The sequence below is a fragment of the Strix uralensis genome, chromosome 2, assembly GCF_047716275.1.
Source record: "Strix uralensis isolate ZFMK-TIS-50842 chromosome 2, bStrUra1, whole genome shotgun sequence".
Lineage (NCBI taxonomy): Eukaryota > Metazoa > Chordata > Aves > Strigiformes > Strigidae > Strix > Strix uralensis.
Genome location: NC_133973.1, coordinates 8,307,864 through 8,335,485, shown reverse-complemented (window position 1 = coordinate 8,335,485; position 27,622 = coordinate 8,307,864). Strand labels below are relative to the sequence as shown.

Below are 27,622 nucleotides of genomic sequence, written 5' to 3'. Positions count from 1 at the left end.
TCATAATGCTGTCCATTCTGGTAGAACTACTACCAGGTGGTTTGTTACACCATAGTGGAACAGCGGAGCATGAGGCAGAAGTCTCTAAAGAAGGCTGGAGGTCCTTTTCATAGCTTCTGTAGCTCGGTGGTAGGCTGCAGACTAGAGGGGGTTGGTCAGTCCCTTCTGACTTGCAAGTCTGTTGACCCCTACAAGTCTGAGATATTGAGGACAGACCTTGCTAATTATTCTTCTGCCTTAGCCCTTTCCCATGCTGGATCATGTGGGAGATGCTCAAGCACAGCTTTTTGGCTGACGCTTACTGTTGCAGCCTCTTCCTCCTTTTGAAAAGCCCAGAAGAGTTTGTCAAAGCGCACGCAACTCATCAGCCCTGCACAGCGGGAACAAAAAGTGCAGAAGTGTGGACTTAACATTTGTCTGTATTGTCACACTGTTGTGACCTGGAGAAGCTGTTACGGGTTACTAATAGCCACTGAGTTGTGGGAGCTCTTAGGATGGGGCACCATGGGTCTTATCAGCAGCCATGGGTGTGTTAGCGGCGGGCGGATGTTTGTGGCACCAGGGCTGTCTGCCCTTGTCAGGGCGAGAGAGGCCGGCAGTGTGGAGGGGCACCGATTTGAACATGCCAACTTGAAGTGCTGGCACGGAGTCCCCGTGCTGGCGGAAGCTCTATTGTGCTGGGGTGTTAGGGGGACTATAGGCACGCCAGACTTTACAACAAAGCATCTGGCTTTGTGGAGATTTCTAGCACAGATGAGATTTGAGGCCTGGATTGCGGGGCTGAGGGAATCCTGGCAATGTGGCTCTCCTCATGAGACCTACGGTTCCTGACTTGGAGAGGCTGTTCTCTGGTTGTGCGAGGCTGCTGGCGGAAAGGAGTGAGTGGAGAGGGTCTGTATGCACGCCGGGAACCCCCGCTGCAGCCCCGGGGGGTGCCTGGCATCCCGTGGGTGGCGGGAGCTGCTGTCACCCTCACTAGGGACAGGGAGGGGGAAAAGCGAAGGTGAGCTCCGGTAGAGCAAGGGGGGGCTCTGCTGGGGATGTGACACCAGAGAGTCCTCACCCGCCCTGCTCTGCCTCTGCTGCAGCTGCCTGTGCCCCCCCAGCATGCTGGGGGTGGAGGGTGCAGGGGGTGAAGGGGGACTTCACTGAGGTCAAGAGGAACAGGCTGGTGTTATTGAGTAAGTGGGGGAGAGGAGATGCTGATTCCAGTTCTGGGAAGGCCCCGGTGTGTGGGGGCACCCTCCTTAGGGTGTGGGGGGCTTGGTGTGCGTGGTGGATATCACTCATTCTGGCAGCCCACAGCTCCTCTCCAGCATGCGTGCGTGCAGGGTTCTTGCACAGCGAAGAGCTGGGTTTTCTCCATGGCAAGAACCCCTTTGCGGTTAATGCCATAATGAGTTGAAGTGGTGAAGTGTCATTCGAGCTGTCTGCTGTTTCTGTGTCTCCTTTATCCTGTGCTGACCTGGAAGTGCTCTGTGCTTGCTCAGGCACCTCAGCCTCTGGCCAGACTTAAACTCCTGTATCCCCCTGTTTTACATGTTCCTCTCTATTAATTTTCACTCTGGCCCAAGACTGACTTCATATAGGTTTCTTCCCTCTTCCCTTCTGCCAGGTGCTGAGAAGATGGCCTCCCCTGGTGCCCCAGGGACCCGCATGACATCCACAGTCAGTATCAACATTTCTACCCCTTCCTTCTACAACCCGCAGAAGAAGTTTGCTCCTGTGGTCGCCCCTAAACCCAAGGTGAACCCCTTCAAGGCTGGTGGTGCATCAGAGTCATCGCTGCCCCCGCCTCCTGGAGCTGGCACCCAGCGTGCTCAGATGGGGAGGGTGGGGGAGATTCCATCAGCGTCCATGCTGGTAGAAGGTAGGTGAGGGTTGGTGTGGCAGATGTGAATATGCATTTCTAAATTCTCAGGGTGTGAGGTCTGTAACTGGGCTAAACATGAGAACGGGCATAACTGCTGTAAGTGACGGATACTCTTACTGTACAGGCTGGCAGGTTCCAGAGTGAGATAAAATGATTGTAAAGGGATCTCAAAGTACGTAGTATCTCCATTAGGAAAGGAAGCGAGAAGGCAATCCTGCATTACGCTGATGCTGGAGGAATGTGATGCATTTTTTCATAGTATTTCCTGAGTGCATAATTGTGTAACTGCAGTTAGTTTCTGGCCAGCATGTCTGAGAGCAAATATGTTGCAGGGAAGTTTACCCTGGTGGTGATGAATCATGCTGTTCCCCTTCTTGATTCATCTCAGGTCAAGTTGGTTGTCTCTGACTGTAGAGATCCTCCTTGTGGGCTCTGCAATTGCCATCTTTGCTGCTGGAGATGAGGAGGAAGAAATAATTGCATGAAAAATGGTGGAAGCTATCATAAACAGGAAGTGAGACTTAGAGTTTGTATGGCTTGTAGAGTTTTGTACTTTTTCCTAGTGGTTTGGGTTGAGTGTGTTTTCCTGTGTAGAGTAACATCTTGCTTCAGTGTGGTTTTCTTTTTCTTTCTTTTTTTTTTTTAAAGTTGTTTTTTATTTCCTGTGGTGGTGGTGTCATTTTTTTTTGTTGTTGTTGGGTGGTTGGTTTTGTGCCCTCGAAGAAGCAGATGGTTCCTGGTTCTGTGGCTCCCTAGTTGGAACTGATCAGCATGGGGTCACTAGAAATTTCCTTAAGGACCTCTTGCTAATGCATATTACCCCAAGACTCTTATCAGGGGTGCATCTCAGTTGGGACACACATGTTCAGTTAATGCGAACTGCTGTTTTAAATTCCTTTCGCTGTCTAGCACAGGCTGCAACACTGATGTTTTCCAGGTTAGCATGCTGAGTTAGTGGGCAACTGACCTGATGGTAGGAAGGCTGGTTCTGTGCTCAGAGGAGACAAAATATTAAGCCATTTCTTCCATTTCTCAAGTCATAAGAGCCTCAGCATGTTGCTGGTTCTGTCTTCTAGAATTGTACCAGGTAAATCTGGTGACCTTTTTGTCATACATTGTTGTCAGGAATCTCGTGTCTGTACTCCAAGGTCCCATATTAGGCTTTATGATTTTCTGCTATAGTTGTGCGGATTAGGGATGTGTCCGTCAGAAGGTCTCAAACGGACACAAATACATTACCAGAAGTACAAAAGCAGAAGGATGTTAAAAAATATTTTTCAAGATATAGTGCGAGTGGAGGATTGGGTGATGTTTGCTCCACTTCTCCCTTCCTTATAAAGCTTATTGTGGAGGAACTAACTTGACAGAAGGATTAGCAAAAGAACCATTCGGCTTAAGCTGCCGTGTCACCATCAGGTGAGGGCTGCCAGCAAGATGTCTGAAGTACAGATGAACCACCAAAACTCAGCCATGAGAGAAATGCATCTGATTTGATCCTTACCTGATGTATCTTTTCAGTCCTTCTCTCCCTTTCTTATACACTCCCCAAACAAATAGTAGTATAACATAAATCCGTAGCAATTGGTTGCTTTGTGTTAAAAGGCAGGATGGCTAAGTTAATACTGCTGTAGGAATGTTATATTTAGTATCGATCATTCTACAAATCTGGCACAGTAACTTTGTGAGGAACTTTTTTGTTTGTATGAATAATTAATAAAACAGGCTTTTAGTGCATCTGAAACAATGTGACAGCAGATCAGGGCTTCATTTCTGCAATATTCTTTATCATTTCAATAAACTGAAAGGCAAGTGTATACAAACTTGATCCCAAACTGTTGTTTCAAAGAAAAAATAACAGCGTAGTATTACTTCCCACCCTCAAGCAGAATTTCTGTGGCACAAGAAGTCTTGAAAGAGGTTATGCATTCCACTGGCTAATAAGATTTTGGCTTCCATTTTCTGAAAGGGCAGTATTGTTTCCCTTAGGTTACAGATAAGAAGTCCTTATAAAGTCTGTTGACAACAACTGGGTATAAAGATGAGACAATTCGATTACTGCTGTTAAAAGTTGCAAATGGAGTATCAGGAGTGAAAAACATGGTCTTTCACCCTACTGCTGGTTGGGGCTAGCTAGGAAGAAAGGTGGGTCTCCAGAAGAAGGGATGTGGAAGTTAAGCCTCCTTGTGTTCAGTGTTCTTTGCTGCTTGTATGATGAGAAGACAACTTCTCCCATACATGGTGCAGGGAAGAAGATTGACATTTGTTTGACTGTGTTGCAGTAGAAAATGTCTCTTTTTGTCTGTTCCACACCTTCAGTAAATATGAATAGGTGGAAGCAATGGGGTTTTCTTCTAGGAGATTGAGGCACTCTGATGCTTTTCAGCCTCCTTAAAAGGGTTCTGGAAAATTTCTCATGTCCTAATCTGTGTTGTGTATGGGGACATTTTAGCCTCCAAAAGGAAAGCTGTTTTCATCTCCCAGAAAAATAAAGCAGTTCCAAAGATTCCTCATATGCATAAGGGGTAGTTGGTCTGACTTGCTGCCCCACCCCACATTCACCCCCACCCCCAGCTTGTTTCTTGTAGTGCTTACTAGCCAGCTGCAAGGTGCCAGCTTATTTTCATGTAATAATGCAGGCTCTTTGGGGTCCTGGGTTGTCTGCTGGCGTTCCTTCTAATGCTGCTCTGTATTCGCTCTGTATTCAGCAATCTGAGCCAGTTACTGGGAAGAGCAGCATATGTTAGGGATGGAAGAATGAGAGGAGTGGGATATGGCATAGTAAGACATGTTTCACAATTATACAATAACTATTCCCAGTGACTAATTGCAGTAGCTACTGAAGAAAGTTTATATGATGGCAAGTGGCTTTGGACAAGGTAAAAGCCAGTCTGCGGAGTTCAGTTGTCCTTGATGGGTGCTGGGGTTCCCTGGGTACTTGCTTCAAACCCCTTCCTGGGGTTTGTACTGGCTAAGAGTAAGAAATGACCCAAACTTGCTTTATTCTCATTCTTCCCCATAGAGCTGCCGCTGCCACCTCCTCCCCCACCTGGAGAGGAGGCAAGTTTTTCCTCAAACTGTGCTTTTCCTCCACCCCCACCACCCTTTGAAGAGCCTTTTCCACCAGCCCCAGAAGAAGTTTTTCCTTCTCCTCCTCCTCCTCCGCCACCAATGTTTGATGAAGGGCCTGTGACCAAGGTACCTGCCCCGCAGGTGAGTAAGGTCAAGGGAAGTGTAGTTTCTTGTGATGCTCTGTGAGTTGGGACAGCCTCTCACTCCTCTCTGAACTCAGCAGCAGGAAACCCTGAGATCTGGGAAAGCAGAAAATGCTACCACCCCACGGACCAGCGTAGGTTAGGGTCAACTGGCCGGGCTACAGCTCTGCAGACAAAGGACCTGGGGTTTCTGGTGAGCAGTGAGTTGAATGTGAGCCAGCAATGCACCCTTGTGGTAATAAAGGCCAACCACATGCTGGGCTGCGTGTGTGCAAGGGTGCTCAGCAGCACAAGGACAGTGGTTATTCCTCTCTTCAGTAAGGCTGCATCTTGGAGAGCTGTTTCCAGTTGGGCTCCCCAGTAAAATAACCCCAGAGGAATACTGAACTAGCTGCAATCCAGCCAAGGGTCGTAGCAGTCGTTGGGGGTTGGAGCACATGGTGTGAGAGCTGGGTTTTTTCAGCGTGCAGAAGAGGAGGCCAAGGCAGGGATCTAACTGCAGTCTGCCATACATAAAGGAGGGCTGGAGAGAAGACAGATTCTTCTTACTGGGGCACAACAAGAGAACAAGAGACCATGGATGCAGGTTGTGGCAAGGGAAATTCCTGTTGGACAGAAGAAAAAAACCTGTTCCCCTCCAAGGGTGGCTCAGCGCTGGCACAGGTGCCCAGAGAGGCTGGGGAATCTGCATCCTTGGGGATGGTCAGAAATCACTTGGACAAGGCGCTGAGCAACCTGGTCTAGCTTGGGAGATAGCCCTGCTGTCAGCAGGGTGTCGGATTAGAGACTTCCAGATGGCTTTTCCCACCTAAATCTGTCTGAGTTTCTTTGGGCTGTGCATTTTCCCACTGTTTGTAGACCTTGGAGACTGTGCCCTGTTCATCCTCAGCAACTTGCTACCCACTCCAAGCAGCAGATCTGTACTACAGTCCAAAGTGTCAAAATCTGCTATTGTAAGGGGATACACCCGCTTCTCTGGCTGTTCCTGTAATGTGCTCTGCTCCCTCTTTCCTCATGGACGGTGGTATAGGTACGTGGCAAGATGAGCAGCATTGATCTTGAGATTGACTCACTGTCCGTAATGTTGGATGACATGGAGAAGAATGACCCCTTCAAATCGCGGGTGAGCTCTCCAGAATGTCACAGGTGGAAGGAGAGGTGACTGGTTTGCTGAATGCAGGTAGCGAGAAGGGTGCTACTGAAAATGTCTGTATAAACCATAGCACAAAAGTGTACACGAAGGACCAGAAAGCATAGATCTTGCAACCTGTCAGGACTGCTAAATATGTAACACTGTGGGAACTCTTAGCATTGTGGGTCTGGGATAGCTGCTGACTTACTGCTGTAGACAGCATATTTTCTCTTCCACCTTGCTGATAACTGCCTGTTTCTCTCTGTGACTTCACTTTACAGGTATCTCCAGGATCCACAGGTTCTCTGGAGAAACCATTGGCCTCAAAAGCCCATGTGGAAGTCCCATCTGCACCCAGAGATACTCCTCATTCCTTTCCTTCCAAGTTCACTCCAAAGCCAAGTGGAAGCTTACCTTTCAAGCCCCCTGGAGTGGATTTCACCCCCTCGCCAACCCCGTGGGCAGCCCCACAGCAACGCAAGGAGCCCCAAGCACCAGTTCCTCCCTCCCCCGCTGTCCCTCCTGCTCAGCCTACCCCTAAATTCACCCCACCCCCTGTTGCTGGCTCTCCTAAGTCTGGGTCTAAATCAGGTGGCAGTGTTCCCATGGCTCCCTCAAACTCTACAAGATATCCTACCTCCCTTCAGACTCAGTTCACTGCCCCTTCACCTTCAGGTCCCTCCTCTCGGCCACAGCCTCCCAATTTCACCTACGCCCAGCAGAGGGAAAGACCCCAAGTGCAGGTGAAGCCACGTCCCACAGAACAACCTGCTGCTGCAAAAGACACGGTAAGGGGTAGGACCATGGCACCAGTGTCTTTGGACAGGCACAGCATCATTGGAGTGAAGTTGGAGGATGAGGAGGGAGAGTCTGTCCCAGGCTAAGGGAGGCTGTTACCAATCTGAGAGAGAGATGTAACTAGAGCCAGTGGTGGTGAGGATAGGACTCCATGTAAAGGTGGAAAAAAGCAAGCACAGTGGGTGGCAGATTGCTCTGAGAGAGAGAGGGGAAAAGTAAAGGGGAGAGAAGTATGTTTATTAGGGATGGGGTGGGAAGGAGTCTGTCTATATTTGTCCTTTGTGATTGAATGTTTCCTCTTCCTGCAGCATAAACCCACAGGCTCCAGTGCAGATCCACCTAGGGGAAATTCCTGTCTGACCATGAAGGAGGTAGAAGAGCTGGAGATGTTGACCCAGAAACTAATGAAGGATATGGAGCATCCGCCCCCAACAGAGGCTGCTACTTCTGGTGCGTTCCCTCAGTGGACAGCAGCAGGACTAAGACCGGTGGGTTTTCATCTCTCCTAATCCCTTTCTTCTTCCATCGACAGAGCTCTGCGGCTTCTGCCGGAAGCCCCTATCGCGAACCCAGCCAGCTGTGAGGGCCCTGGACTGCCTCTTCCATGTGGAATGCTTCACCTGCTTCAAATGCGAGAAGCAGCTGCAGGGGCAGCAGTTCTACAATGTGGACGAGAAGCCCTTCTGTGAGGACTGCTATGCTGTGAGTCACTGGGATAACAGCTACTGGAGAGAGCTGAGCTTGCTGTGGTTGCTCTCTCTTGCTTTCCCTTCCTCCTTCCATCTTGCCTGTCTGTGGTGTAACCTCCCAGGGGTGGGGGATTAATGCGTCTTACTTGTTTCCTTTGGGCTCAGGGGACCTTGGAAAAGTGCAGTGTCTGCAAACAGACCATCACGGACCGGATGCTGAAGGCCACTGGTAACTCCTACCATCCCCAGTGCTTCACCTGCGTGATGTGCCATACCCCTCTGGAGGGGGCCTCTTTTATTGTGGACCAGGCCAACCAGCCTCACTGCGTGGATGACTACCACAGGTACGGAGAGCGCATGCGCGTGTGGTGCCTGAAAGGTGCCCGATTCCCTCACACCTGCTAAATTTTGCTGCAATACGAGGTTGTGTTGCCCATGTGATCTGTTAGACATGAAGTTAAAATTGAGTTGGCAATGTACCTTGTAGTAGTTAAGGTCTTTTCCCACCTAAACTTCTTTGTGATTTATTATTCTTCTGCTGCTAATACTATTGTATGGCAGTAAGGAGAAATTTGCATTGAACGTCACCACAGTGGTCATGGTCTCCTCCACGTTTTTGTGTGTTGCAGGAAGTATGCTCCACGCTGCTCAGTCTGTAGTGAACCCATCATGCCAGAGCCTGGAAAGGATGAGACGGTGCGTGTGGTGGCATTGGAGAAGAATTTCCACATGAAATGTTACAAGTGTGAGGTAAGCCTGGTGGCCCTGCTCCTCCTGCCTCTCCCATGCCCACCTGGGACCTTTGTTGTCTATCCTGACCAAACACTAAGGTTGTTTTGAATGAATCTGGAGCATTTCTGAAGCAGATTCAGGAAAAGATTAGACGTTGACAGACCGCAGGTCTGTGAGCAAGGACTGCGCAGGGTTGTAGTCTCTTAAACATCCCTAATACAGCAGCTGTGGATACTGGGGGAACATGTGGGGATCACAGAAGGCGCTTGCTTTTCCCTCAAAATAGTATCTCCAGTTGGCACCATCAGAGACAGAGCAGTGGGCTGTGAGCCATTATCCTGATGTGGGGGGGCATTGCTTACGTCCTTGGATGCATTCACCCTGCCACTGGCTGTCACTGAGCTCTCTCCCTCTTTTCTTTCCCCGTTCAGGACTGTGGGAAGCCTTTGTCCATCGAAGCAGATGAGAATGGGTGCTTTCCACTGGATGGGCACGTGCTGTGTATCAAATGTCACACTGTTCGTGCCAAAACGGCACACTGAGGAGCTTGGAGGGGGCATACTCGAGACCCCCTGCACTCAATGCTCTTCCCCTCCCTGCCGTTGTCCTGTCCCTCTGCCTGACAAGGCAGGCTGCTACCAATGGAGACTATGCCAGCACAGTTCTTTACTCATGTAGGATTCACTGCTCCTAGACTTCCCTCTGCACACCCACCAAGCAAGGACCTCTTCTGTCGCCACTTCCTGGCCACGGCATATTCCAGGCTGGTGGCTGTGATCAAGGCGAGCGCACAATCTGTGTTCCCTCAAGACTCTGGAGGAGAAAGACCAGACCTCCACCACCGCCTGGTGGAAGCAGCAAGAACGACCTGGTGGCAGGTGCTGGGAAGGCTGAGTGTTCTGTTCCACGGAGCCAAGAACCATGATTTGACCTTACAAGGTGGAAACCTCCATCTCAACACCACTTCTGTCTTTGATTTTATTTTTTTTTCTTGTGCCACCTCACTATCAAGATGTCTTCCCCTGCCCAAGCTTCCCTCACTCCTGGGTTAGAGTGTGGAGGCAGAACGTATTGGGAATCTCTGTTATTGTTGCTAGAAAAAGCTAACCTGCTATAGCTTTTCTGTGTCTAATGGATTTTACTGGCTAACTGTCTTGTCACTTTTTTTTCCTTAGCCAGATTGAACGGGCAATGTTTGGAATCCTACTCTGTTCCTGAGTTTGGAAACTTTTTTTTAAAAAATCTTTTTTTCCTCCCCAAAATGAATTGTTTCCCAGTGTGGTTTCTGGACAGCCAGGCTGGGCACCAGAGTAGCAAAGCAGTCCAAAGAATGCATGTTTACAAATAAAGACCGTCATAAGGACAGGCAGCATGTAGTTAGGAGGCATCTCGGTGTGTGGATGAGGATTCAGCAGACTGAGGAACGTTTCTGCATGCCAGTAGGGATTCTTTTGCTGCTGTCAGTGAAAGCTGCAGTGTAATTGCAATGTACTGTCTGGCTGTAAGTGTTACTGCACTGAGCCCTGTTTCCTGGACTAGAAACTCTCAAACTGAACAAACCCTTTGAATAACTACACTGTCCAACCACTGTTTGCATTCAATAAAAAGTGGGGTTCTTTGCCATTAACATGTGTCTGCTGTATTTGTTCAACCACCCATGAGAATTGCTGTCTTAGGCAGTAGAGACTGTATAGTTGCTATTCCACCTGGGCTCCAGAGATGAGGAGTCTGAGAATGGCCTTTCTCTCCTTTTCAAACTCTTACTTTTCTGTGCCTGAAGAGTAGCTCTCATTTAAAGCAGTGGCAATACAGCAAGATTGTAATTTGCTTGATGTGTCACTAGGAGGTGAGTTATTAAAATTCACTTGCATCAGACTGGAATAAAGTGGTCAATTTGCTTGCTTTGCCTTAACTATTGCTTTTCAGAAAGCATTTGTGCTTGATGTTTATGGTTTTAAGCATGGTACTGTCTTGGTCACTGCAGATGAAACTCCTCTTTGTGGTAAGCATCAATGCTTCAACACTTCAAAGGCATGAAACCTTGTTCTCTTGCCAGTTTGGGGGAAACCTTTAATGACTCCTTGCAAATTGATCTAGTAAATTCTTTGAGGTTTCCTATAGGATGAGCAAAGAATAAACAAATTGTACATTTGCTTTCTTTTCTTACCTGAATTCTTGCTGGTTTGTAGGCATTGTTTTGAGTGGTTGTTAATAGATTGTGTGATTAAAAGCTCATGCCCACAAACACCAAGGAGCACGGAGGAGAAAAATGATGGGAGAGAGAAGGACTCTAACCCAGTTCCTCCCAGAGCTATCAGAAGACTAGCACTGGTGTCTGGGTGTGAAACCTGTCCAGCAGAGTCAGTGGGAAGGGCTCTCTGGATCACCTCACAGATGAAGGGGAGTTTAGGCTCTCCAAGGGGCATGGGGTGCAGGGGAAGAGCATTTGGGGGCCATACAACACTTGTTACGGGATGTGTAAGGGCAAGATCAAAGGCAGGAAAAGGGGAGTGATCAAGGAGAGGAAGAAGCATGGGAAAATGGGAGAAGGTCACAGAAGAGTCTGGCTGCATGTACACAGTACACTTGTCTGGCCGTGTCCTGCATGTCATCAGTGCAATCTGTCCTGTCTTCTTACTAAACTTCTTTTTTTTTTTTCCTTTGTGAAAGGACTGTTCAGTGCATGTGGAGATGTAAGTGCCAGCAACTGGAAATACATGAACGCGTGCATGTTGTGTGGGTGCATATGTCATGCGTAATCACGAGCAAAAATCAAGTCAGAGTAGCTGGTTAGTGAGTAGGGTAAGAGACTTCAGAGCCATGAGCTGACATGTCTGCGAGTCTGGCCAGATGCTGGAAAGACCAGTCTGAGTCAGCTGCTAGAGCTCTCAGGAGATCCGAGCCAGCCACCCTTGGGTCTGGGAGTCAGCTACTGGTGGTAAGCCTGGACCAGCCACCAGAGAACAGTTGGTATCTGTGCATGAGGTGTCTGGGAGACCAGGGAATCCTGGGGGCAGCTGCTGCGTAGAGCCAATGTCTAAGGCTCTACCCAGCCTTACTGGAGGGCTCCCGTGTGTGTGTGAGGGGCCCAAGGGCCCACCGCTGGAGGGGGGCTACAGGCTCGAGGACTCCAATGTCCTGGTGCCAGCAGCTGAGGAGACCAGCTCAGGCACCACGGAGCCAGCTACTGGATAGAGGAATCCATAGTATATTTGTATGTATTTCCCACTAGCAGGTTCATCCTGCTCAGCCAGAGAAGGGAATTGGATCGGGCTGTGCTGTGCTTGCACGATTGCTGTGTTTTCTGCCCCAGGCCAGTCATGTACAGTGTGTGTGCATATATATACATGCACATATTATATACATATATTTTGTGTGCGTTAGTGCCTATTGGGAATACATGCTCAGGCTTGCTACTGGCTGTACCTGAGGGCATGGAACTGAGCCACCTCTTCTCTGTCAGGTCAGCTGATTCAGAAGCTTCTAACAGTTGAAGTTGGAAGGGACGTCCCTGCTCAGAGCAGGGTCAACCAGAGCAGGTTGCTCAGGAATGTACCCCGTCAGTTTTTTAATACCTCCAAGGATGAGAACTCCACAAGCTCCCCGGATATCCTCGTCCGGTGTTTAACAACTCTCACAGTAAGTTTTTTTCTTACCTTCAGATTCAATTTATTGTGTTTTGATGTGTTCCCACTGCTTCTCCTTTCACTGGATACCACTGAGGAGAGTCTGGCTCCCTCTTCTTCACTCCTTCCCATCACGTATTTATACACAATGGTAAGAGCCACCCAAACCTCCTCATCTCAAGGCTCCCCCGAACACTCCCAAGTTCTCTCAGCCTCTCCTTGCACATCAGATGCTCTAATCCCTTCAGAATTATCATGGCCTTTCACTGGACTTGCTCCAGTAAAGTCCATGTCCTTCTTCATACCGGGGAGCCAAAAACTCGACACAATGCTCTGGATGTCAGAACCACACGAAACAGAGGGGAAGAATTGCCTCCCTCTTGCTACTGGTGATGCATTTGCTAACACAGCCCAGATACTGTTGGCCTCCTTTGCTCCAAGGGTGCATTGCTGGCTCAAGTGCAACTTGCTGTTCACTATTGCCTGCAGGTTCCTTCCTGCAAAGCTGCTTTCCAGCCAGTCAGTCCCCAGCATGTACTGGTGCATGGGGCTGTTCCTTCCCAGTTGCAGGGCTCTGCATTTCCCTTTGTTCAGCTTCATGAGTCTCCTCTCAGAATCACAGAATCATCTCGGTTGGAAAAGACCTTGAAGATCATCCAGTTCAACCATTAACCTCACACTGACCGTTCTCAACTCCACCAGATCCCTCAGCGCTGGGTCAACCTGACTCTTCAACCCCTCCAGGGATGGGGACTCCCCCCCTGCCCTGGGCAGCCCAGTCCAACGCCCAACAACTCCTTCCTAAGAGCCAGTCTAACCCTGCCCTGGTGCAGCTTGAGGCCATTCCCTCTTGTCCTGTCACTTGTTCCTTGGTTCAAGAGACTCATCCCCCCTCTCTGCACCCTCCTTTCAGGGAGTTGTAGAGGGTGATGAGGTCTCCCCTCAGCCTCCTCTTCTCCAGACTAAACCCCCCCAGTTCCCTCAGCCGCTCCCCATCAGACCTGTGCTCCAGACCCTGCACCAGCTCCGTTGCCCTTCTCTGGACACGCTCGAGTCATTCAATGGCCTTTTTGTAGTGAGGGGCCCAAAACTGAACCCAGTAATCGAGGTGCGGCCTCACCAGTGCCGAGTCCAGGGGTAAGATCCCTTCCCTGTCCCTGCTGGCCACGCTAGTGCTGATACAAGCCAGGATACCATTGGCTTTCTTGGCCACCTGGGCACGCTGCTGGCTCCTGTTCAGCCGGCTGTCAATCAACACACCCTTCTCTTTCCATTTCTTCTGTCTATTAAGGTCCCTCTGAATGGCAGCACAACTATCTGACACATCAACCACTCCCAATTTTCTATCATCCGCAATGGTAGCTTGACGTTTACAGATGCATGACCCAAGCTCATAATCTTGTGTCAGCCTCATCAGGGCTTATCTTCTAGCCTGGTGTCCTGGTTTAGCTAGGATAGGGTTAAGTTTCCCCAGCAGTGGGGGGGAAGCTCTAGCTGGGTTATTCAATACCATGCTGATGTCACCTCCTGGCGCCCAAGCGAGGGAGAACCGGTGAGCACGTGTGTTATGCAATCTCTCTGCTCTCACTGCTGTATCGGTACATATCTTGCTCTGTTCATTGTTGTTACTGTTACTGTTATTGTTGTTGTTTGTTTTGTTGCTGTTGCACTGTTGTATCAAACCTCTCCTTATCTCAGCCCCGGAGCTTGGTATTTCACTCCCTTTGTGGGGGAGGGGTAGCGGCCGCGTGGTCTCAGGCCCCGGCAGGGACTAAACCACCACACCTGGATATCTGCCATGCAGCAACTTTATTACCTATACTTCATGCTACAGGCACCTGTTACTAAGACTGAACTTCCTGATACACTAGCAAGCCTCATAGCAAGAGCTTATATTGTCAGCTGTTATCTCTTCCTACAGCTGCAGTGACCCAAGTGGCTGAGGTACGCGCATACTATGGTTCCTTGTACACACTGCTCCTTCTCACACTGAATAAAAACCAGCCTTCTTGCTTTAAGTTGTAGTTATTTACATCTCTGCTGCTTAACCCTTCTGTCATTTATGGCTAAGCAAGACCTCCCCAGAAGCAGGAGTGTTAATTTATAGCCTTAAGAATTTGAAGCATTGTACAGTTATGGAAATACTGAGAGCTCCCTACAGCAAGTAACTGATTGCTGAATGGTTAGCACTCACCTTCTTCACCAACCCAGACTTGGCTCAAGCACTGAAAAATAAATCTTGAGGCGACTACTCTTCCCAGGTAGGAGAAAGTCTTAGGAACATCAGAGTGAGATTTTTTTTTTTTTTCTGCTCCTGGACAGTCTATTCTGCAGAAGGAAGTACTACTCACATGTATTTCATCAAACTACAGCAGTGGCTTCTAATACTTGTCATGGTTTAGGAATAAACACAGGACCTGTAAAACAATGGACTTGGCTAATGGGTGGATACAGCTGTAACTGGGTTTAGAGAAAAAAGTCTGAAGTAAGCAGCTGCATATGTATCCTTTAATCCTAACACACCTGCATTTCCACATTAAATCTGCAGTTAAAAGGACAAAGACCACTGGCTGAAACAACTAAACATGGATATAAGGACCCTGCTGGAATTTCTAATGTATATATTCAAGTAAAAGGTCCCAAACATATTTGAAATAAACCAGAGAACTCCAACACAGCCTGCTCTGCCACAGGTTTATTTACAAAATAGTATTTACAATCTGTAACTGTCTTGAGCTCTGATAAATAATAACATTTCCTCCACAGAGAAGGAATAAGACAGACCACCCACATATTTTTCTGTTACAAATACCCTATCCAGCCAAACAAGACTATTCTCCCTTTTAAAAAGGGGCAGAGAAAAATTAGTACCTAAAGGGTTTTCTGTCCATGGCACAAGTAAAGGTATTAAGCAGGATGGAGAGATGTAAATCTCCCTGCTGAAGTGTGAACGTGCAAAACTGCAACATGCTGAAGTTACATGTGTGATCACACAAGTTACAGCCGGGCGTGCTGCTACTCCCAACTTCTCCCCCAAAGAAAAGAAGTACACCATGAGCTGGTGTTTAAGGCAAGTGTAGCTGAATTAAAAAGTACATCCCTTATCAGCAGCCTGGTGAAAGACTGAATAGTTTGTTCCTGTTGTAAAATAGGGAAGACAGAAGGCTACTGAAGTGAGAAGGGATGTATGCCAGGAAGTGAATGGGCTCAAACTCTACATGTCTGTATCCCTGTGCATGTTCCCAAATGTCCCTATTTGAACCCTCATTTCCAATCTTAAAACATTATTCACTGCCCCCAACCTGCTTTGTATATATCCTTATGTTTCCATGTGATACACTGAGGGTCTGAAACTCCAGTGTGTGGACTACAGGGATTCCTTAGTGCTGCACAGAACGAACTACAGAAGACAGAGTTGAGAACAGTTTCTAAGACCAGTGCTCTGAAACATACTGATGGCTGCTACAGAGCTAAAGCAAGGGGGAACAGAAATGACAGCAGGTGGTGCTGCCTCGTGAGCCTTTCCAGTTCTGGTTGGTTTGCTTTGCTTGTCCCAGTCACTCATTTGGAAGCAATTGCCATAGGAATGATTCCAAGTGATATCTGGTAAGAATGGGCATTTAGCAAGCTTAAGAGAGGAACGACTGATCACTCCTTAAAGCCTTGGATGCTGCACAGGATCCTCTTCTGGTGGCCTGGAAGTGACACTCCCATCTGTTTCAAGTCCCTGAAGAAAATGGGGAAAGAAAGGAATAAATTAATTGCTGTTCTTGTTCCTTGGGGACTGGGATGTGGGTAAGTGCAGGAACAGTTACCACATGTTAGTTCAGAAAGCTTCCTTTCCGTCAGTGTCTCCTACTACACCTCCTCTAGAGGGAAGAAACTTCTACATGATCCTGCCCTTCCCTGGCCACCTCTGCCCAACCTGTCAACTGGCTTCTCCCACCTCGTGACTAGGCCTGTGCTCCCATTCAATCGGGACTGTGTCCGTGTCCGATTGTGATAGGGGCCATGTCTCAGCCCTTTAGCAGGTCCGTCCCTGCGCCATGCCTGCTAATTTGTGTAACGAAACCGCCTTCGTTGGAGCTGGCTGTACGTCCCTGATCCTACAACGGAGCATGGCTGCGTTGGTGAAGCATCTGACCTGAGTCTTTCTAAGAAGGCATTTGCTCTATGATAGAACAGTGCCTAGCTGACAGGAGGGGAAACACCACTAGCCCATGTAGGATTCAAGGCAAGAAAATTATCTTATAAAGTCCTACAAGGGCGTGGAGATGGTCAGGTTAGACAACTGTCTGCCATCTATTGTTTCCCCTTGCTGTTTGTGTCTGATGTGAGCTCAGAGCAGCTCAGGCCCCTGAAGAGGCTCAAGCATGGACAGTCAGGGAATTAGTCTCACAGTTTGGGTTGATCACAATTCTTCTGGGCTGATTCTTCCCTTTTAGGGCAAGAAAGCAGTCCACTTCCATTTAACTATATAAAGGATGGAGAGAAGTCTTCCAAGTAAGCATAAGTTCAGAGAGCACAGGGGCAGACAGGCAGACATTTGCAGCATAGCCGGGGGTGCCTGGTGGGAGCTTGGCCTGCCCTTACTCAGCAGTGAGCTCCAGAATGGACTCCATGGTGTCCAGGCCAGCAGTGCGGAAGTTGGAGATGTAGCGCTTCATGCGAATGGATTCCAGCCACTCAGGGATGGATCGATAGGGGATCCCATCAGATCCACTGCAGCTGGGGAGCCGGAGTGTTACCCTAAAGACAGACAAAACCCTCGTTAGCCAGGCAACTACCTTAAATGGCCAGTACTATGAGATAGTAGCTAAAAAGCAAGCACCCTCTGCCCAGGCTAGGCCAATTTATCTGCTTTCTGTACAGTGAAGTCAGAGTGCCCAGGCCAATGGCTATGCCTTCTGTTGCCATGAGATGACTACTATCTTCTGCACAGAGTATTCAAGGTGCCTCTTGCCAGCCTGCCTTGCTAGCACTGCCTCTCCTCCTGCTGGAGGCAGGGAGGTGAAAACCTCTCAGTTATCCTCTCCTCCTCCAGCGACAGACTGCTTACCTGGGATCAAAGTCTGCAACAGGCCGGAGGAGCTGGGGACTCGAGATGAAATGCTGCAGCTGTGCCCGGATTTCCTGAAAATGAGGTCTCCTTATTCGATCATGTGACCAACAGCTCTTCATGAGCTCGTAGAGGATAGATGGGCAGTCCACAGGCGGGGGGAGCCGGTATCCCTCCTCTAAGCTCTTCATCACCTGAACAGAGGACAGAGAGAAAACTGGCCAAGAACAGAGAGTGCGAAAGAGGAGCAAGAGACCTCTGCGGGGCTGGGAGCAGGCAGTTCACCACTTTGCAGTGTGCAGTCAGGAAGGGGTTGAAGCAGATTACACGTGTCTGAAGTAGGATTTGGGCAGCACAGCAAAGGCTCAGGACACCTAAGGGATGTCAAAAAGTGAAGTGGCATATGCATGTACTTTCAGTTGTTTACTAGCTTAGCTCCCATTTGCCATTCAGGGCACGTGTTCGTGAGAAGCGTGGTGGGTTTGTGTGCGGCGGGGTTTTGGTAGCAGAGGAGGGGGCTACAGAGGTGGCTCCTGTGAGAAGCTTCTTGAAACTCCCCCGGCTCCAAGTCAGACCCACCTCTGGCCACAGAATCATGTCGGTTGGAAAAGACCTTGAAGATCATCCAGTCCAACCATTAACCTCACACTGACCATTCTTAACTCCACCACATCCCTCAGCACTATGTTGGCCAAGGCCAAGCCAACTTGCAATGGTGGCTGCACCTCTGTGATAACCTGTTTAAGAAGGGGAACCTGGGAGGAGGAAGAGTTGTGAGGGAAATACCTCTAAGAACACCAAGGTCAGCTGAAGAGAGGAAGAGGAATGGAGGTGGTGCTGGAGCAGAGATCCTCCTGCAGCCTGTGGGGAGAGGGCTAGCTGTGCCCTTGCCCGTGGAGGTCACTGGTGGAGCAGATGCCCACCTGTAGCCCATGAAGGACCCCACACCAGAGCAGGGGGCTATGCTTAAAGGAGGCTGGGACTCTGAGGGAAGACGCCTCTGCTGTTGTAGCTTGGTGCTGGAAGGACGGCAACATGCAAGGGAGACCCACACCAAAGCAGCACGGGAATGGCTGTGGCCCATGGGAAGGACTCATGTCAGAGAAAGTTTGTGGAAGACTGTGTCCTATGAGAGGGGAACCACGCTGGAGCAATGGAAGAATGCGAGGAGTTCCCCCCCACCCTGAGGAGGAAGAAGCGGCAGGACTGACAGCATCCCTCATTCTCTGCTCCTGTGCTGCCACTGAGGGAGGAGGTAGAGAAATCAGGAGCAAAGCTGAGACCAGGAAGAAGGGAGGGGTGGGGGGAAGGTGTTTTTAAGATGTGGTAATGCTTCTCACTGTCCTGCTCTGTCTGTTAAGTGGTGTTGTTGTTAGTGTCTGAATTAAGTTTATGTTCTTTTTCTTCCCCTAATGAGTCTGTCTTTTGCCCGTGGCCATAATGGGTGAGTCATCCCTCTCTGTCCTTATCTCGATTCGGGAGCCTTTTGCTTTATTTTACACCTTCCCAGTCCTGAGCGGGAAGGGGTGAGTGAGCAGCTGCATGGTGCTCAGTTTCCCTCTGGGCTCAAATCATGACACTTAGTTGCACTGATTTTTAGCAGGGAGGGAGACAGTAGTTATGTGCTCAAAATAATGTCAAGACTGGAGGCTGAAAGAGGTCTACAAAAGTTGGGCCTACATGCCTTGCGGTGGGTTTTTTTGAGCAACTGATGTCATCTACCTGGACTTGGGCAAAGCATTTGACACTGTCCCACACAACATCCTTGTCTCTAAATTGGAGAGACATGGATTTGACAGATGGACCACTCAGTGGGTAAGGAATTGGCTGGATGGTCACACTCAAGAGTTGTGGTCAATGGCTCAATGTCCAAGTGGAGAGCAGTGACAAGTGGCGTTCTCAGGGGTGGGTGTTGGGACCGGTGCTGTTTAACATCTGTTGGTGAAATGGACAGTGGGATCGAGGCACCCTCAGCAGTTAGCTGACAACACCAAGCTGTGTGGTGCAGTCACACGCTGGAGGGAAGGGACGTGCCATCCAGAGGAACCTGGACAGGCTGGAGAGGTGGGACCGTGCAAACCTCATGGAGTTCAACAAGGCCAAGTGCAAGGTCCTGCACGTGGGTCAGAGCAATCCCAAGCACAAATACAGACTGGGTGAGGAGTGGATTGAGAGCAGCCCTGAGGAGAAGGGTATTAGTGGATGGAAAACTGACTATGAGCCAGCAATGTGCGCTCGTAGCCCAGAAAGCCAACCGTGCCCTGGGCTGCATCAAGAGAAGTGTGGCCAGCAGGGCAAGGGAAGGGATGCTCCCCCTCTACTCTGCTCTCGGGAGACCCCCCCTGCAGTGCTGTGTCCGGCTCTGGGGCACCAACATCAGAAGGACATGGTCCTGCTCGAGCAGGTCCAGAGGAGGCCACAAAGATGATCGGGGGGCTGGAGCACCTCCCCTGCGAGGACAGGCTGAGAGAGTTGGGGGTGTTCAGCCTGGAGAAGAGAAGGCTCTGGGGAGACCTCAGAGCGGCCTCCCAGTACTTAAAGGGCTACAGGAAAGGTGGGAGGGACTCTTGATCAGGGAGTGTAGGGATAGGATGAGGGGTAGCAGTTTTAAACTGAAAGAGGGTATATTTAGATTAGACACAAGGAAGAAATTCTTTACTGTGAGGGTGGTGAGACACTGGAGAAGGTTTCCCAGAGAAGCTGTGGCTGCCCCCTCCCTGGAAGTGTTCAAGGTCAGGTTGGACAGGGCTTTGGGCAACCTGGTCTAGTGGAAGGTGTCCCTGCCCACGGGAGGGGGGTTGGAACTAGATGATCTTTAAGGTCTCTTCCAATGATTCTATGATTTTTTAAAAGCTTGAGCTTATTGTCTCTTACCTCTTGATTGCTCATGTTCCCATATGGCTTGTCACCAAATGACAGCACTTCCCACATGACAATTCCAAAGCTCCAGACATCACTGGCTGATGTGAAAATCCGATGAGCAATGGCTTCTGGGGCTGTCCATCGGATGGGAATCTTACCACCCTGTGGAAGAGCAGAGACATAGTGTATCCAGCATGTATCATTGAGTTGTATTTCTCCAGTGCTTTCATGCAAGGAGCTTATAAAGTTGTTCAAAGATCAGACCCACTTCACTTGAAGAGATATATAACCAGCCCTGGGGAAATTTCTCAAAAGGACAGAAACATTCTTGAAAAGTGAATGAGTTCAAGTCCTCTGTTCAGTTGAATGCTACCCAAAACCACTGCTGTGGGCATAAGAGCCTGACACCAATCATAGCCCTACTTTGAATGACACCAGGCATTAGAATCACTGGAACTTTCATTGAAAGAGACCTGTAGATGTCTGTAGTCGAAATCCTTGATCACAGCAGGGCTATCTTCAAAGCTAGATTTAGTTAAGGGAGTCCAAAAGATCAGACCTCTTACTTTGCTTCTCATTTCAAAACCACAATCTCTCTGAATCTCTTGGCAAAAAAATCAACAGGGACTCCAGACAGAAAAGTACCACCTTCTGAATTATCCACACTGTGACTTGCAGTTTTACTATGGGTTTTCCTCAGAGATTTTCCATCCAAATCTTCCCCCGGCCTGGCATTTCCTACTGGGAAGAAATTCTGCCATTCTTATCTGGCAGAATCCCAATCCCCTTGAGACTACAGTTCATTTACAAGACTGAGAGATTGTTTTTGCATTACCTTGGTTTCATAGGTCCCCTCTGCATCGTTCTCCAATATTCGAGAGAGTCCGAAGTCAGACACCTTGCACTGAAGACTGCGTGTCACCAGGATGTTGCGAGCAGCCAGATCCCGGTGCACGTAGTTGTGTTCTGAAAGGTAGGTCATGCCAGAGGCTATTCCCTGCAGCATGCTCACAAGCTGCACAGGGCTAAATTTTTCCTCATTCTCCTGCATGGAAGAAGTGAGAGAAGATCCTGGTCAAGTGACATCAATCTGCTTGGTTTCTAGTTACTGGCCAAAGTGGGCATTGGCGAACAAGCGAAAAGGCAATGCTGCAGCCCAAAGGACCCAACAGCTTCTCATTAAGGGACTGGTGGTGGTCTCCAGAGTCATCATTAGGCACCTGCACTTCAACTACAGCACTCTGGACACTGAGCAAACCGGATGGCATCAAGCTTCAACTGCTGAGACTGGAAACGTTAGTGAGCAGAAAGTAAGTGGATGTCTGGATCTTATATCTAGTCTTCTCTTAAGGTCCTAAATCCAGGTCAAGTGCAAGTTCCGGCAGTATACAAGCCTATTACAGATTGGAGTCTCTCACCCGGAGGAAGGTATCCAGCGCTCCATTCTCCATATACTCAGTGATGATCATCATTGGCCTCCCTTGAGGAAGACAAGAAGGTGTCAGCCTTTTTGCAATTCTCCCACTCTTACCTTTCAATGCTCTCCACACTGCCCCAACGCAGAGAACCATATCCAACCCCAGCCAACATCCCTGCTCTGCTGGCACAACGGGCTCACTCTTCTCCTTAGGCCTCCCTCAATGATTTTGTATTCCTCCTTATGTCACATATACAACTTCACAGCATTCCTTACACTATCCCAACTTCTCATCCACTCACCAACTCAAGAAGACCTCTCCTAACACTGCCTCATGACTGTTGGAAATCCATACCGCTCCTCCCTTCCTCCTTCTCTGCCATAGCATGACAACGCCTGTCTTCTCCCAGCACGGTCTCTCTGACAGCACCCTCTCTAAGAAAGGACCGAGAAATGTGCCAGTTTCTGCTCTCATTCCAGGACTCTCTCCCACACACTTACTTTTGGTGACAACTCCTTCCAGACGTACAATGTTTGGGTGATTGAATTGCCCCATAATTGTTGCCTCACGCAGAAAGTTCCACCACTGTGAGTCTGAATATGTTGACTTTAGGGTCTTGATGGCCACCACGATACGTTCTTTCCCTGGGAGCCGCAAGGACCCACGATAGACCTCCCCAAACTCCCCTGAGGACAACCAGAGGCAAAAGGTCACAGATGAACTCAGGAACAGGCAGCAAAATAACAGTGTAGGGGAACTGTAAGATGGGGGGAGCAACAAGTAACTCACCCTCTCCAATCACATTCTCCATAGTGACACAAGAGACGTCCAGTTCCTTAGTGAATTCCAGTACCCCTCTGCTGGGGTCATCATATGGTTGCAAGTCTACATAGGGCTTCAACCAGACCTTCTCTATGGTAAAGGGAAACAAAATAGAAAACTAACCTGTCAACTCTTTGGACAAGCTTTGTAGGACAAAGGTACAGACACAGAGGTGAATCCATGGGATTCTGACAATGGCGGTAAGCAAATCTACCAAACATACGTGGAAGACTAGAGCTGTTATGGGAAGAGGCAAATTACATCAGAAAATCCATGTCATCTTCTGGTTTGAAACTACTGTTTCTTTTCACTCCTCCCAACCCATTTCAGGCTTCTCCCTGGTTCTACTACCTCTTTGAAGCTCACCTCGATCAAAGCCTGAGGTATTGTAATCTGGCCGTGCTTGTCTCCGACGAGCCTGCCTGGAACATAAGAAGCAGTCATGAAAATAAAATGGTCAGCAGATAGCAAAGAGAAAAGCAAGACTTCCAGGGTGTCTGCCCTAGTTGGTGAAGGACAGAGTTCAGAGTAGCGCAGAGCAAAGTGGAACCAGACATTGAACCTACTTGGTAGAGTACAGCTAGCAAGAAAATGAGATGCTTCATTGACATTTAGAAATGGAGCTTTGTTTCCATGCAGGTAGTTCTGTTCATCCTTCTGCTTGCTGAATTACAGATGAATTCCAATTTATTTTATGTTTTCTGTACACTTTCAGTACAATACCAGATCTTCTTAAAACCAAATAGCAGCCTTATAGACATTTAGAAAGAGAATAATTTTGTATCTGGGTAGAGGACCACTAAAGTAATGGTATATGGAAAATGGTTTGAAATGACTGGATACATGTATTGTCCACTTAAATGATCAGTGGCTATAGAAATGATTGTACCGCAACAATATTTTTATTCATCTGTCATGATAACAGTATGTTAGTGCTGGATTATAACAAAACTGAGGAATCACCACATTTTCGTCTGTCCTCAGCAGCAAGCAGTATCTTACAGACATATCAATACCTCCAATCCTGCTAATTGAAATTACTTACTGAGACTCATTCCACTTTGCCACAGCACACCAGTCTTAACTCTTTATTCTCTAACTATTCTCTACCTATCCAATATCCTGTGAAAAATCAGGGCTTCCCTCCCTTTCTCAAGCTCCCATAGCTCAGCTATTCCTACATATATACTTTTTTCAATACCAAAACCCAACACTTACTTTCGCCGAAAGATGAGAAGTCCCAGAAGCAGCCCAATAAATAGTAGAACTCCGAAGATAATAGAGACTATGACTCCACCAGACAGAGCTCCTGTGTCTGCAGAAACAAAGAGAAAGGCCATATCATTTAAAAGACCGAGAACTATTTGTCTGGAATGTAGCAACCAGCTGCCACCAGCCAATGGTATTAGGTAAGCTACAGCCATTTTGTCCTCCAGATAGCAGAGCCACCAGATTTGAGTCCTATCATGCTGTTATTCACGTGCATGGAGCACCTTCTGGTGGGTATGTTGTTAACTCTTATTTTCAGTCTTGGTCTTCTAGTTGAGCAATTTATACCTATGCCCAATTTCCCACATAAATTCCATGACACTTTCAAAAATGAAGAAGAGCTGTTCCTTTCCTTTCCTTCCACTCCTCTCCAACCACTCTTTCAGATCAGACCCTTCTTCCTGCTCAGTAGCTGATACAGACTATGGCACGGCAAGGACATGATTTTCCCCAGCAGTCTAACTTGACTCTCTTCTTGCTTATGAAATTAATTTCCCCCTCCCCTTCTATCAATATCTGGGGTTGTTCCTTTGCCCAATTACATGGACAGACGCCACTGTTTGCTTAGGACTTTTGAAACAAGCAAGTGCTGGCTTAAGAACTTGCAGTCTAACATCATAATTCCTGCTTTCTCAAAACTAAGCATCAGGTGGTTTCATTTTGTAATTGAATAGCATTCAGATAGCATTCATGTAACACAGGTTGTCTTCTTACATTTAAAAGCTAAAACCATCCATTCCCACTCAGTACATTTGAATTCATCATAGGAAATGATAAATGACATCTGTTGGTGAAATACGTGTTTTGAAACCTTATTATTTCCCATAACTTAAAAACCTATTTTAAAAACTTAAAAATACATTAATGTGAAGTGTTCATATATATCTAATGAGAATCTACATTTTTTAGTATCTTCCCTAAAGAGATTTAGGAAAATATCCAGAAGAAAGAGAATTTCCTAAAGAAATTGTTTCAATAAATTAATAGATTTTAAAGCAAGGAACAGTTTGTGTGACGCAGACAACTGTGTCTGGAAGTGTTTCCTAACATCCAGCGCAATGGTCAGCATCCATAAAGCCTAATTAGCACTTGTTATTCTTGCTCAATTTAATGCTGACTCATCCCACTAAAATTATTAAAAATCACCAGCTTAGTTAAGCAGAAATCAAGAGGCAGATCTAACGTTATTTTTGAAAATCACAAAGGCAAGATTTGGAAGGTGAAATAATATCTCTAGCAAAATGGACAAGATTTTAGGTACATAGTATTTCTGCAGAAAATTAAGGGATCTAAATTCTCAAATTTAGATGAAAAAAAATTGCCTTCTCCTGCAAATCTTGTTCCACCAATATCCCTAGACCATTACAGCTAAACAGTGCTTCTAGTATTACCAAAGAACTCTCACCAAATGAAATCTCGCTGGCACTTCTTCTTAATCCCTTTCATATTCAAAATACCTTTGTCTTGGCATGATGAAGTGATGAACTTCTATTTTAAAAAAAGCATAACCTTGACAAAAGTATTTTGTAACATATTCTTTTATTATCAAAACGATCTAAGGCACATGTTAACTTACATATTTTTCTTTGTGGTACATTATTCTAATGGTTAAAGATCGTTTATATCATCACATTTGGCACTTGTGACTTCATGACAATTTTACCAAAAGCTCCTGGTGCCAAAAAAACCCCAATCTTTAAACTATTCCAATCATGGTATCACAACTCCTTATCAGCTTTTATACAGTTAACTTAACTATTTAGTTACATTAAGGTATGCCTTTGCTTTCTTCCATGTCCTTATTTCATTACAATAAAACTAGCCTTTCAAAGGCATCATTTCAACAGATGTATTTCTAAAATTATCCATAGGGTCAATAGGAGGATCTGTGAATGTGTGGGATGAGGAGAGAGCAATCTCCATTACAGAAAACTTTTGATAAAGGGGAAGGCTCTGGGTAACCCAGGGAAACAGGAGGTTGGATGTGAGGCCTGTATGAGATGTTCTTTGACACAGGAGAAAGGTCTTCTTTGTGATCTCAACGGCTTGGCCTTCTACACTTTGTGCTTTGGTGAGAACTTTTTTCAGTGGCACATACCATCTTTTTGGGCAGAGTTACATTCAGGGGCTGGACTACAAATAGTGGAAATTATAAAGCTGGAAAAAAGTAGTGGTGAGGTCCTCTGAGTTCTCCTTTTCACTACTGACTTTCACACAAAAGCAGGCATATGGTAGTCATTTTGCTAACTTTCAAACTTAGAAACATTAGCCAGAATAAAAATGTATTTCAGGAGAACTAGATGAAGAGCTGGTTCTGATCAGTTCTGAATGGGAAAGTACAAGTGGATTTTATACGACAGCAAGGAAACAGGATAAATGTCCCCTTTTTACAAACCAAGAGGCTTGGCCCTTGTGACAAGGAACTCAGGAGTGTGGTGTCTCTGCCTTACAGCTAGCAGAATGCAAGAAAAGATCCATGTACCATGTGAATATACAATCTGATGGAGAAGTGAGTTTCTCCCAAATGAGATTCCGGTGGTTGTCCTTTACCTGGTGGAAGGGTGCGGAATTCCTGCTCTGGGGAGTAGGGCCCAGGCCCGAGGGGTGTGATGGATCTCACACGAAGCAGGTAGGCTGTGTCTGGCTGCAGGTCTCTCAGAGTGACATTTGGCTCAACAAGGTGCTTCACGGTGTAACGTGCCTCCTCTCCCTGCAGAAATCAAACAGGTTCAAGTCACAAACACATACTGACAAAGAGGACGCTTCCAACCATTTGGGTGGAAGGCGAAGAACAAATAAGGCAGGTCTCACCTTCTCAAAGAACATGACCTCATACTCCACAGAGGCCCGGCTACGCTGCCGTGGGGCAAGCCAAGAAACAGAAAGACTACTGTCATCTCTTTGTGTCAGGATAAACTGGGATACTGTCACTGGAGCTGCAGGGGAGAGAACAGAGAATATCAGGAAGAAATACAAATATAATGCAGACTAGGCCCTCTCTCCACCAGAAGCTCTCTCTTTCCTTCTCTAGTCATACCATGCAACTGGAACTGACTCTCATTGCCACTGCCACTCCCTCATCTTGCTCTTCTGTGGTGAAAGGGAAATGAGGTCTCCGTCTGTAATTAATTGCTTTCCATGTAGGCTTCTACCCAACAGTGGAAGCATAACTCTGTTTGGCCATCAAAACAAAATCAGTGTTCCAAGGAATTACATTTAATCCAGTACTGCACTGAAAGTGCTCAATTTGAAATAAAAACATTGGAATTTTATGCTGTTACAGCAGCAGTAACACCACTATCCCATATGATTTATGAATGCAGCTTCATTTCATAAGGGTGCAGTGAAATACAGTGCTTAAAATCTCTCAGCTGACTGCAAGTGCAAAACTGTTCATGAATAAAAAGATAATTCTCAACAGTCTGCAACAACTGAAGAGTCAAGCCTGGTTCTCTCGTCCTTCATCATCATGAGGAAGTGATAAGGTGAGCCAAAAGTAGCTCTGCTTTTCTAGTTCAGAGTTGTGCTGCCCCCGCATAGCATCATCAAGAGAAGTAGTATTTTGTCACTCAGTCAGAACTTGGGGAAAGCACCGAGGGCTGCTGAGCACTGTGATATCACTTTTCTATAATCAAGTTTCACAGCACTCTGGAAAGTATTCACAGGACAGTCAAACTAGCCAGCTTGAAGCTAAACTAAAGAAATGTGTAAGAACTTGCATGTTTTTGATACCTTCACTTCTCCATGCTTTCAAAGCTTTTTTCTTTTTTTCAGTTACAGCAGGGTTTCTGTTGTGTTTGGTTGAATTTTTTTCAATATCCGAGTCATGGGAAATATTTCACGCCACATTTCCTGTTCTTCCTGTCACACAGGTAACAATACTTAGGCTGAAGTATGCTAGTGTATGACAGGGAGGGCTTTATCTCTGTTAAGTCCTTGGTGGATTCACAGCACTTGGTGGGTAATGATTACTGCTGCTTTGACTTGAAAAGAATATGACTGATGGACTTTACATGCCAGAGGCAGAGGTACCTTAGAGTCCTTATCATACCATACCAATACATGTAGCAGACAGAAGGAGAAGATGGAGAAACCTTAAACATTCACAAAGATCCTTTTCCTGATGAGCA

General features: G+C 47.3%; 2 protein-coding genes across 7 annotated transcripts in view; one reads left to right on the top strand and one right to left on the bottom strand.

Annotated features, from left to right (window-relative positions):
* Window positions 1–10,063, top strand: part of ZYX (zyxin) — a 28,050-nt gene extending 17,987 nt beyond the window's left edge. For all 5 annotated transcript variants that reach the window (XM_074855140.1, XM_074855158.1, XM_074855119.1 and 2 more), the window contains exons 2-10: window positions 1,616–1,870; window positions 4,893–5,083; window positions 6,116–6,208; window positions 6,499–7,005; window positions 7,324–7,465; window positions 7,548–7,717; window positions 7,870–8,048; window positions 8,334–8,454; window positions 8,868–10,063. In XM_074855140.1, coding sequence (XP_074711241.1) covers window positions 1,627–1,870; window positions 4,893–5,083; window positions 6,116–6,208; window positions 6,499–7,005; window positions 7,324–7,465; window positions 7,548–7,717; window positions 7,870–8,048; window positions 8,334–8,454; window positions 8,868–8,978 — 1,758 coding nt within the window. In that variant the 5' untranslated portion in view covers window positions 1,616–1,626 and the 3' untranslated portion in view covers window positions 8,979–10,063. The remainder of the gene's footprint in view (window positions 1–1,615; window positions 1,871–4,892; window positions 5,084–6,115; window positions 6,209–6,498; window positions 7,006–7,323; window positions 7,466–7,547; window positions 7,718–7,869; window positions 8,049–8,333; window positions 8,455–8,867) is intronic.
* A 4,679-nt stretch (window positions 10,064–14,742) lies between these two features.
* EPHA1 (EPH receptor A1) overlaps window positions 14,743–27,622 on the bottom strand; it is a 37,662-nt gene continuing 24,782 nt past the window's right edge. Inside the window, exons 7-18 of one of the 2 annotated variants that reach the window (XM_074854865.1) lie at window positions 26,304–26,428; window positions 26,043–26,202; window positions 23,442–23,538; window positions 22,590–22,645; window positions 22,191–22,313; window positions 21,902–22,087; window positions 21,402–21,463; window positions 20,819–21,028; window positions 19,996–20,145; window positions 17,122–17,315; window positions 16,656–16,811; window positions 14,743–15,789 (exon numbers count right to left, since the gene is read on the bottom strand). In XM_074854865.1, the coding sequence (XP_074710966.1) occupies window positions 15,711–15,789; window positions 16,656–16,811; window positions 17,122–17,315; window positions 19,996–20,145; window positions 20,819–21,028; window positions 21,402–21,463; window positions 21,902–22,087; window positions 22,191–22,313; window positions 22,590–22,645; window positions 23,442–23,538; window positions 26,043–26,202; window positions 26,304–26,428 (1,598 nt within the window). In that variant the 3' untranslated portion in view covers window positions 14,743–15,710. Of the gene's footprint in view, window positions 15,790–16,655; window positions 16,812–17,121; window positions 17,496–19,995; window positions 20,146–20,818; window positions 21,029–21,401; window positions 21,464–21,901; window positions 22,088–22,190; window positions 22,314–22,589; window positions 22,646–23,441; window positions 23,539–26,042; window positions 26,203–26,303; window positions 26,429–27,622 lie in introns of those variants that run through there. The other variant, XM_074854875.1, reaches the window with a different exon arrangement.